General features: G+C 32.7%; 1 protein-coding gene across 1 annotated transcript; it reads right to left on the minus strand.

The window, feature by feature from the left end:
* Positions 1-7231: 7231 nt before the first annotated feature.
* LOC128182425 (protein O-mannose kinase-like) lies at positions 7232-10818 on the minus strand. The gene is made up of 2 exons (XM_052851043.1): positions 10519-10818; positions 7232-8450 (listed from the first exon to the last, which is right to left on the minus strand). The coding sequence occupies exons 1-2, from the start codon at positions 10816-10818 to the stop codon at positions 7668-7670; spliced, it is 1083 nt and encodes a 360-aa protein (XP_052707003.1). The 3' UTR covers positions 7232-7667.
* Between the last annotated feature and the right edge of the window lie 360 nt (positions 10819-11178).

The following is an 11178-nucleotide window of genomic DNA, read 5'->3' on the forward strand; positions in this document are numbered from 1 at the left end:
TACATTCAGATTTTTTTAACGAGACAGATTGCATCTATTGCTCTGTCAATTTTAAATACATGCATTATCGATCCGTTCACGCAAATATTTAATGTCTGTTCGGAGAGAAATTATTCTTCTGAAAAAGCAAAGTTTCAGTCATGAGTTGCAGTTACTTAAATTAAATGCTTTCTTTGGTGATTCATGCGGGATATGCAGTTAGCGATATTGCAGAAAAAATACTTTGCCTGCATTATCGCGTTTTGTAATTTTTTTCTGCAATGATTGCTACCTTTATTACCCACAAGAACCAACAAAGAAAGCATTTAATTGTTCATATTATTACATCTTTTTTTTTTTTTTTTAAAATGATTGTTAAAAGTAAATAAAATTAACTAAATTACTGTTAAGGTACATCAGTAGAGCTAAAAGAAACAGCCAAATAATCTCCTATGGAAATCTGAGTATGACATCATCATATTTTTTTAAGCTTTCTCAGGTAGTGCAGATTTAAAGTTGTGAAAATCATGACCCCGGGGACAGGGTAAGGACACAGTTTACATAGAGGGAGAGAGTGGGGCCATAATCGGGGTCGAATTTACATTAGAATACTTAGAGAAAAATCTTTTAAAATCTTCCTCTGAAAAACCAATTCGCCAGAGAAGCTGTAGCTCGTGTGGAAGAATCCTTAGATAGTGTAGATTCAAGTTTGTACAAATCTCGATCCCCGGGGGTTGGCTCTAACGCAAGAACCAAAGGTTTAACTTTCCTTCAGAGCGTGTATCTCCTGTCTATTTAATTTATTTATAAACAGAACATATGCTTTTATTAAAATTGGAACCACGTTAAGGGTACCCTGTTCTGTCAATTCCAGAACATTTTCTGGTGTTTTCTATCCATCGAATCAAAGAATGCCTCGTATCACTATTCGCATGTCTAGTCTTTTTATTCATTCGAGACAAAAGGCATTACGTAGATATCCGAAATGAATGGTAACGTTTCCTACTTTTTTTTTAAACAGTTAGAAAAAGTCTATATCGTTTCAAAATATTGTGTTGTTTGGGTTTTATTCAAATTTTGAAGCATGTAATTTTTACATAAATAGACGTAAATTCATGACTCGGCGATATATATCATGGTATGAACGTCAATATCTTGTTAAGTGTTCAACGAAATTCACTCAGAATTATTTTTCTTTAGAGTGGAATAACACATCGTCACAAAATGGCTGACCTCTGATCGAAACGATTTTTCGTTATATTAAAATGATTTTATCGACGACTACAAGTAACTTACTTCATAGACGAGTGGATAAAGCGTTGGACTTGTGATCCGTACATTCCGAAGGGGCTTTTGTTGCTACTTACTGCATTGAATTTTTTAGATATTCATTTTTTAACCCCAAACTGCAAATTTTTCGCTTGTTTGACATATGTACAGTTTATTTATCATGATATATTTCATAATCAAATAATTTTCTGTTGATTTGAGTGACTTTTTCCAGGTGTGTTATTCAACCTTAAATTAAAATTTAGCTAAGGAAAATTTTGATGTATCATTTTATACAATACAGCGCCAATGTAAAACGCGGTGCATAGTGTGACATTACTTTTGGATCAACCATTGTACATGGTTTTACTAAAATGCAAGCATCTTGATATATTATTGATTTACAATTGCTTAGAACCTGGACAATTTTTGTGGCCCACCAGGGGCTCAAAGTTTGACGTATGCTTTTATAGACATTTGCCTAAGATCTTCTTGAAAACTGTAATACACATTATGTGATATGATTTTGAAATCATCCTGTTCAAAATTGGCTCAATGTTCAACATAATAATATCTGAAGAAAAATTTGAAAGTCTTTTTATATCTTTATTCTACTACTTTGTCCAGATATTTGTATATATGACTCCATAAATCTGACATCATTACATGGCTCAAAGTCACACTTACTATTTAGTCGCTAAATGGTGACCAAAATTTATTGCTGATGACCATTTCAAAAATTTTGGTCTCCATCACGAAATATTCCACTCGATAATAATAAATGCATTTGTTAATGACAAGAGTTATTATAAAGTTTAGGAATGAACTCGTGTATACCTTCTGTATTTTTATCATGATTATGAAGAAAGACCTGATCATGTTTTGCTTGGTGATCAGAAATTGTCTCGCATTATGACAAGCCCTTAATCTTCTTGTGCATTATGACAATTTCATGTTCGTGAGAAGTACATCAAGTTGTAGCAAAACCCCACATGTTACCAAAGATGCAAGTGGATAATACAAAAACCTCATAAAGTAAAAAAAAATGGTCTCCTCTATGTAGGTTAACTACAAAATTCCTAATGCCATATAAATACTGGGGGTCTGTATTTATTCAAATAAATGACTTTTCTTACTCTTCTCTTTTATCTTTTTTAGTGCTGTCAACATTATCTCCTTTCTTCGTTTATCCAAATTGCAATAAATTAAGTTTTCCTCTTTCCGCCATGCTGTCACTGTTCAATCTAAATCCTAATGACTACTACCTGAGTAAATTTTTTCAAACGTTACGTTGACCGAGATTTTGGTAAAAAATTTGGCAAATGGCCGTTTTAGTCGCAACTTGGAGCACTGCATTATTGCTATTGTTGCTCAGGTGAGCGATGTGACCCATGGGCCTCCTGTTTTAGGTAATCGGGGTATGTAGATTTCAGTTATGTCAGTTTCTATGGAGCTATGAATTTCCAATAACTGTCCGTAAGAAATGGAAGGAATCATACTCAATTGATGTAAATATAGTATTTCAACAAATGTTTTGAACATCCGTGTATATGTGTTTAAAGAACATGAGCGAAGAGTAGGCGGGGTAATTGCTGTTAGAAGGACACTTAGCTAGGTAACTGAAAAAATAAATATAAAAAAACTATCAACTATGTATATTTATCAATATAATTATTCATTTGTTGTTTTGTAAAACGTTTAAAACATGCCGATGTTGAAATGAATCCTCAAATTAGCGCAGCTAACTTAAAGGGGCATGGTCACGATTTTGGTCAAAAATTATTTGTCCGATTTTAATGTTTACAATGCTTCAGTAAGACATTTTTAACAGGCAACTAAAATTTGAGTACCATCCGTTTATTTATAAGCGAGTTACAGAGCTTAGAACTCTTTGCTATGTAAACAAACGTTTTGTTAACATTTTGAATGTTGAAGTGAAAATTCAAGTTTAGACCTAGAATGATTGTGTTAAACGTTAGGAACTGTTTAATTATGCTTAAAATGAAAAATAAGATAGACAAATCAGCTGTAAAAAGATTTTGGACTGGTTTATTGAACCTACGTTAACAAAAACAGGGCATGAGCCTTGTTTACGTGACAACGAATTGTGAGTCTTGGATCTGGCTCAAAACTCTACGCCTGACTCTCATTTCACATGATTATTAGAAATAGATTCCTAAAGCATTGTAAATAATAAAAACAGTAAAATTGAATTTGACCAAAATCATGTCCATGCCCCTTTAAATGCTCCATGTGTTTTCAATGTTATTATATTAAGTAATTAAAAACAGCTATTAAATTGAATCAACAAAAGTTTGAAGCAAATCCGATTATCCACGTTATTGAGAGAGAGAGAGAGAAAGAGAGAGAGAGAGAGAGAGAGAGAGAGAGAGAGAGAGAGAGAGAGAGAGAGAGAGAGAGAGTATGCATACCTGATCGCACGGGTTTCCGTGTAAAGAAGATCTTTTTACGTTCATGGCTTCATGCCATAATGCGATGTAATATGCTGCGTCTCTCAATTCAGGAAGAACCTGGGTAGCCTAAGGGTAAAATCTTACATCTAACTATTGGCAAATATGATGTGCCGTATCAAGCAAAATTATATGTCTGAATATCGGTTAATCGGTTACTTAATTAATATTTGAGTAACTATAAATTATTAACATTTTACATTGCTATTTATATTTTATTTCATTTAAATTTTCCAGTGCTTTTGCCTATGCAATAAAACTTCGTCAAGTTTTGATTTTGATTTTTCAAATATTTCATCAATGTCTTAAATAGGCAATGCAGTTGCTTTGCATTGCATTGTTAACACTGTGTAGCGGCACACAGTGGGTTTGCACGATCACAATATAGTGCCAAAATATCAGTAATTCTAATAATTGTACAACCAATATATAATTTTGAAATGATGCAAATATAAGCAACACTCGTGTGGTTTGAAAACTCACTTGGCACAGCTCGAATGGTTCGTAAATCATCGACGGAATCACCCAAAGATAGGGTTTTTTTTTTTTTTTTTTTAAATATTTTTGGAAGTTTAAACGTTAGTTCGTGAACCCCGTGCATTTATGACGTCATTAAAACTACAGTTTCGACCGATCACGTAATAGAAATAATTTTTGCACAGAAAGCATAACTATGTAACATAGCATAACATAACTTAGTGTTAATATTCCAAAAAAATGTTGTTACTTTTTGAACCAAACATAAAAAATGTTGTGATAAATTTTATTGCCTTTTTTGGTATATTTTCATATTTTCCATAAAAATTGTCTTTTTTGTCCGTTTATTGGCAAAAAAATTGGCTAGAAACGTGTAATGAAAGATGGGTATACGTATGGAGTATATTTTGAAACACACACACAAAGACCCCAAGTACATAAAACATGACTTTTTGAATTTTTTAATTACATTTAGTGTCAAACCTATAATTTAAAGCTTTACACGCTATAATTTACGTCAATTTTGAATGACAGTGAAAACACATCTGTTCGTCTACTTATAAAAGTTATCCTTAATCTGTAAATTACAATGATGAATTCCATCTCGTTACAAAGATACAGATTTTTAATTGTTTATTTTCCTGCCTGGAAAATATACCTTTTCATGAATATTGTTGAAGGAAGAGCAAACCGACCTCATTGCGCATGTCGGCTGAGAACTAGGTGGTCGTTATTGTTTGCCTAATTAAATATCCACTTGATTTTTAATATGCTTAACAGTTGTTAATTTGAAATACATACATGTATAATGAGTAAAATACGTTTTTCATTCACGATACCCTTACTTCTGCATTAACACTTATAGGATCTATAAATAGCACATAGGTGAAAAACACAGGTCTACGTCATTTTTTTAAAGGAAGTATTCATATCTACTTACAAGCTTGTATTTTTTCTTTTGTTTGTACTCGTATATCGGACAAATTTATCCTTTACTGAAAATATCCTTTCCTTTGTGAAACTATCACAATTGTGAAGATGTTGACCCTTCACCAGTTTTGGTATGATAGACTAAATTTAGCTGTCGATATCACCTGATAGATTGATATTCACGAGGAGGCATTACTTTCCTGGCAGGAAAATAAATATTTTTTATTGTTTAATATTTGATATATTTGTTACGTGATCGAATTGAGCATTATAATTAATAGCATAAAGGTAACTTTTATTAGTAATCAAACACATACATTTTCCCCTTTATTCAAAATTGACGCAAATTATAGCGTGTATAGCTTTAAATCAAAAAAAAAAAATATTTAAATCAAACATTTGCTGAGAAGGGACTTATCTTGATAGATCTTGATTCAGCTTTGTCTGTAGAAAATGAAAACAACCAGAATGTTAATGGGAAAAGGAAGATGTGAAAAATTGACAAATCGTTACTATCAGTGCGTGATTTATTTATGTAAGAGATACTTTCTTATAAGTTAATTTGCAAAGAATGTTTGGCGACAGCAAAATGATTGATTCGAATAAAAAAAACCGAATTTTTAGAGTTGCTACAGAGAGAGAGACAGAGAGAGAGAGAGAGAGAGAGAGAGAGAGAGAGAGAGAGAGAGAGAGAGAGAGAGAGATTATTTGCATCCAAATCCATTATTCAATTTTTGGGGGAAAATATCCCCAAAAGCAAGTAAACCAGTAAGAACTTATATCCGACTTTGAATTTCAATTGCTATGGAAAACAATTCAATCGTTAAATTATATTAACTTTAATTGTTCGTCATATTTTATACAACATACATGGTAAATCTCTTTAAGGAATTCAATTTATCAAAAATATTAAACAGAAATTAGTATCGATATATTCTGATTATATCTACATTGCGACTGCTTTCGAGATGGGATGGATGTATGGTTGATTGATAAAAAAATATTAACATTTTCGTGTCTTTGCTTGTAATAACACTTCGTATCGACTTCGTACTATATAATCCATAACTTCAAATGACGCCAAATTGAGGCGCCAGCGGGGTTCGTTTATTCATATCTAATTATTTAATCGTACGATGGCTTTAACTATACACATGTAAATATAAGTAATAAGAAATCATTCTTTAAATATTATGAGGTGATATTTTCGGTCGGGGCGTGATCAAATCTATCATAAAGCCCTTCGGGCTTTATTGGATTTGATCATGCCCCGACCAAAATTATCACCTCATAGTACTCAAAAAAAATGATTCCTTATTCCTCAAAAAAAATGAAAACGATTGCCAGATACAAAAAAAAATACTGATTGATAAAAATTGAGGAGGAAGGGAAAGCTTGCCTTTATCACAGTGCATTGAATAACAGGTACAATATATTTAAATGATTTCGAGTTCTGCGCCAAATTTTACAAAAATATATAAAATATGATGCTTTTATTATTAATGTTCATTCAAAAATATTTACATTTTCCAGTGTCTTCGTAAGTGATAACACTACGAGCCAAATTTGTACCTTATTCCTGAATTTAATTCGGGCAGTACAATTAACATTGATATTTACAATTACAAAATAAAGGTCTAAAAAGTCTAGAGCGGGCAGTTAAACCCATGCATGATCTAGTGTTCAGTAGTTTATTGTAGAAAGATATGCAATCAAATTAAAATTAGATGTTAGATCCGCTCGCTTACTCGCTGTGTTTTAATTAGATTGAAAGATACGTTCCCTGTAATAATTTCAATTTAGTTATAAATATTACTGGGTCTTTTGATTAATTGTTTATAGCACATGAACTTTAATATTAATCTTATCTTACTGGCCTTTGGGATACCTATCACAAGTTTATTTTCTACTTACTAAATGTATTATCAAAATATCAGTGTGACAGGGTGTTTTTAGCAAAATAATAGATTACTAAGTACATACATACGTAATTACATAAACAGGCTTATCTTTCTAAGATTGCCAGTAATGCGACTGAATAAGTAATTTTCATATCGATAAATCAACTGAATCACCCTCCCTTCCACATACCCCCAAACAACAAAATGAGTATCTTGACTGCTCATCTTGCACAGTCAACTTAAAAGCTAATTGATTTGCAAGCAAAGCGTATTTAGTTTATATTTTGACGATTTTGCATTTATTTTTGAATTATTTATTATGGCAGTTGCAACACTACAAAGGCTGTTATAAATCAGGAGGGATCCAGATTTAGATTATTGATTTAGATCGACTTCATATATTTGAATACGGGTTACATTGAGCAATACACTCCCACATTAGAACTAGGAAAGATAAGTCAACTAAAATGTATATCAAATATACATAACAGTATTACTAATGACGAAACATCAGAACTTGAAACATTTATATCTAGTATGATCTTGAAGAATTATGAAGACTGTCTTATTGTTTTGAAGAATATATGTACAAAATGCAAATAACCGTTTATCATGTAACATTCATAGTTTATATACAATTTTACACTCTTTCCTTGAAGCCAGAAAAGTTACTTTCAATCATATCTTTATAAATTGTCAGGTATGTCTTATACACTTGTTCAGCGGTTGGTCGTTTCCTTGGGTTGCGGTTCTTGCACTGTTTGTGGATGTCCTTAAGAGAACGTTTAAGTTGACGTGTAGAAACATCATCACCTAGAAAGTACAAACACACGTCTGGAATCTTCCAGATCTCGATTTTTTCGTCGTATAGCGGCAATTTGGAAGCATCGTATCCCCCTTTGTAAGGCCACAATTCTTCAGGGGCAGGAAATCTTCCTGTAACTTCACCCCAGACAGTGCATTTAATTAACCTCTTATTCGTCCCGTTCACCAAAATGGTTTCCATGGAGTCGACGTCACTAAGAACTAATCGGAAATCCTCAGTAAAAAGAAATTGTCCTGCTAATTTTTGGATATGGTTTGCGTCACACTGGACGTATATTTTTCCATCGTGTCCAGAATGCAGGGTTCTTAGTATATCTACATAGCTCACACATAACTGCATCCTGGTTTGTAAAGTGTTATAGAGGGGATATTCCTTAAATCGAATCTCCAAATCCCTTGCATCAAGCAGTCTGTGAACCTCTGTGACAATGGTATCATTGCAATGGCCCACAAGCTGTAGTAGGACAGAGGGCCTATAGAAGTTTTTCATCAGATTTATTCCCTGGAGATAACCAGGGCCTGCAATTTTTCCCGCCCTATCAAATTTCCTTAATTTCTTTACTACAACCGGAAACTTCTGCCAATAAGAATGCCACACCTTAAAACAGGATGAAAGATATTGTTTGAACAATTCATTATAAAAAAAACTTTTTAAAAAAATATATATATAATTGTTTTAATCAAAAGATAAACTTGTAGGTAGGAAAAATATTTATTTATTTGTCTTTGCTACCAACATGGCTACTTAAGGTGGACTGACGCCAATCATGCGTGACCTCTTTGAGTGATTGTGTAATTGGTGATAATTTGACCTAAATCAAAAACCCTCAGTTAAAGTTACGATAAGTTCGCGGGGTTGTGGAATACGGATAGCATAGGATCCGGAAAGGGCCATGTAGTTCATTATCGCATCATTGCACCATCGACGTAGTGCGATAAATCAATAATGATATAACGATTGTGTGATGACGATGAAGAGTTTGTGCATTTGCGCGATAAAGATGATGCGATGGCGCGACAATGCAAGGACGATATAGTGCGATAGCGATAAAGTGATGTTCTATCGTGTCTTCGCTACTTCACTATCTGCTTTGTTAAGGTGTGTTATACAAAGCAATTGTTATCTTTATACATTAAACTATGGTTTAGCTCTTCTAAATCTGTCTGGCAAGAAGGACTAATATGTAATACCTTATTGGTCAAGAGAGTAAAGTCGATTTCTTATATGAAAGCGTTCATTTATTCACTGTCTGACGCCATTTCTTTTTCAATAACGCATGTGCAAAACAGTCGATAGTGCGATTATCGCATCATCGCTATCGTTCTATCGCGTAATCGCGCTATCGGTTCTTTTTGCCATCGCACCATCGTCATTACATTGTCGCGCCATCGCATCATAATTTCATCGTCATCGCTTCATTGTTATCGTTATGTGATATGGCCCTATTCGGATTCCATACGGGATCATTTCGTGAATCAATTTGCATAATGTTTCTTCTTTAAGAGACTGAGTCCAAATAAAAACAAAAGGAATGACAGAAAAACTTGATAATATACTCCGAAACTCTGCTTTGTTAAGGTGTGTTATACAAAGCAATGTGATTAGACCAAAGCATGTTTTTATTGATGAAGATTTATTTTCGGTCTGACCTTTTGAAAAATATATGATGATCTTATATAATGAATTTTACATTTCCACACGTCCATTGTTATAAGAACAATAAATAAAACTCGTCATCATCAGTAAAATTTTCTTTAAAATCCTCAGAAGCTTTACAAAAGATGTAGCTCTAAAGCTCCTAAGATTTTTCTTTCATTTTAATCTTGTGAGGAGAGTGGAATATTTGCTGGTGATTTTGGCGGCTTTCATTGAGTGTTTGTTTCTTTGTCTGATATCCTCTTAAATGAATATAATCTTTTCGCATTTATCGAAAGAATAAAAACCATCCAAAAGTAAGACATCTACATTTCAATTCATTCAAAAAGAAATCATGTTTTAAAAAGTTTATTGTTCTTGTCTATTTGTTATGGGTTTGATTATTCTTAACTGGATTGGATTATAGATGGTATAATTTGCGACAACAGAAATACAGTAGACTATGGTTCGGCAAAAAATGACTTAGTTTCGTAAAACCGATTTATAACCTAAGAGTTAGGGTTAAGTTAACAAATTTTCCAAATGATTGTAATGGTATCAAATACTTAAGTATAATCCCTATAAAAATAATTATTTTAACAGTTATATAATTTATTACAATTTGCAGTGATGGTTTAAGGTCAAGGGTGTAATTTTAAAAAATTGCACTATCAGTTCACACTTTTTGCAACCACCATTTAACGTGATTTGGAATTCATATGTAATACACAGGTTTTATAATGGACCTCTGAAAATGAACCTCATAGCTTCACGATAGTTCAAACAAATTTTGAATTGAGACATTTATTTCTCAGAAAACATTTTATTTTATTTTTCTTTCGGGAAAACGAAGTTACGACTGCTGGTTAAATCCAATGTAAGTACAAATATTATATATACCGGGTAATACAATACGTACCAACATGGTGTCAATCTATCGGAATAGTGTGTTCTTTTATTTACATACTACTAAACAAAATGAAATTATAATACTAAATTATTAATTGTATGTATACAGTTTAATTCTTGCCTCTTTCACATATCCTGAGTTTCCTATGTTCCCTTCTAATTTGAGTTGTTTAATATCCGCACAAGTGAGTAAGGGGTGACATTTTTCCATTCCAAAGAAGCCATGATTACACACCGGTTTACATATTTCGCGGTTTTCCACGACACTCCAGATGCAAGTGAAGTTTTGTTCAGGAGAAATAGTGTGCTTTTTCTGTGTCCCAAATATATTTTCTGGTAAGAGATGATCTCTTAATATACATAACAAGGAGAGATACATAAATATGCAAACGAGTAGACTTCGCCTCCATTTTGATTTCATGTTATTTCTCTTTTTTGGCCACTGGGTTAACACATCCCTAACTTTCAATGACACGCACCATGACATGAAAAATATATCGTACAACTAAAAATGAAATTATATAGATTACAATCTTTGTTTTGATTTTTTGCATTAAATGCATATTTGTTCCTAATGGTACATTCAGATTTTTTTAACGAGACAGATTGCATCTATTGCTCTGTCAATTTTAAATACATGCATTATCGATCCGTTCACTCAAATATTTAATGTCTGTTCGGAGAGAAATTATTCTTCTGAAAAAGCAAAGTTTCAGTCATGAGTTGCAGTTACTTAAACAATTAAATGCTTTCTTTGGTGATTCATGCGGGATATGCAGTT

Source organism: Crassostrea angulata, chromosome 4, assembly GCF_025612915.1.
Source record: "Crassostrea angulata isolate pt1a10 chromosome 4, ASM2561291v2, whole genome shotgun sequence".
NCBI lineage: Eukaryota > Metazoa > Mollusca > Bivalvia > Ostreida > Ostreidae > Magallana > Magallana angulata.

Excerpts from the sequence above, each read along its gene's own strand:
- LOC128182425 (XM_052851043.1), bottom strand. The coding sequence starts at position 10,818 with ATGAAATCAAAATGGAGGCGAAGTCTACTCGTTTGCATATTTATGTAT. Across the intron at positions 8,451-10,518 it reads ACTCAGGATATGTGAAAGAG|GTGTGGCATTCTTATTGGCA; the intron begins GCAAGAATTAAA and ends TCCTGTTTTAAG.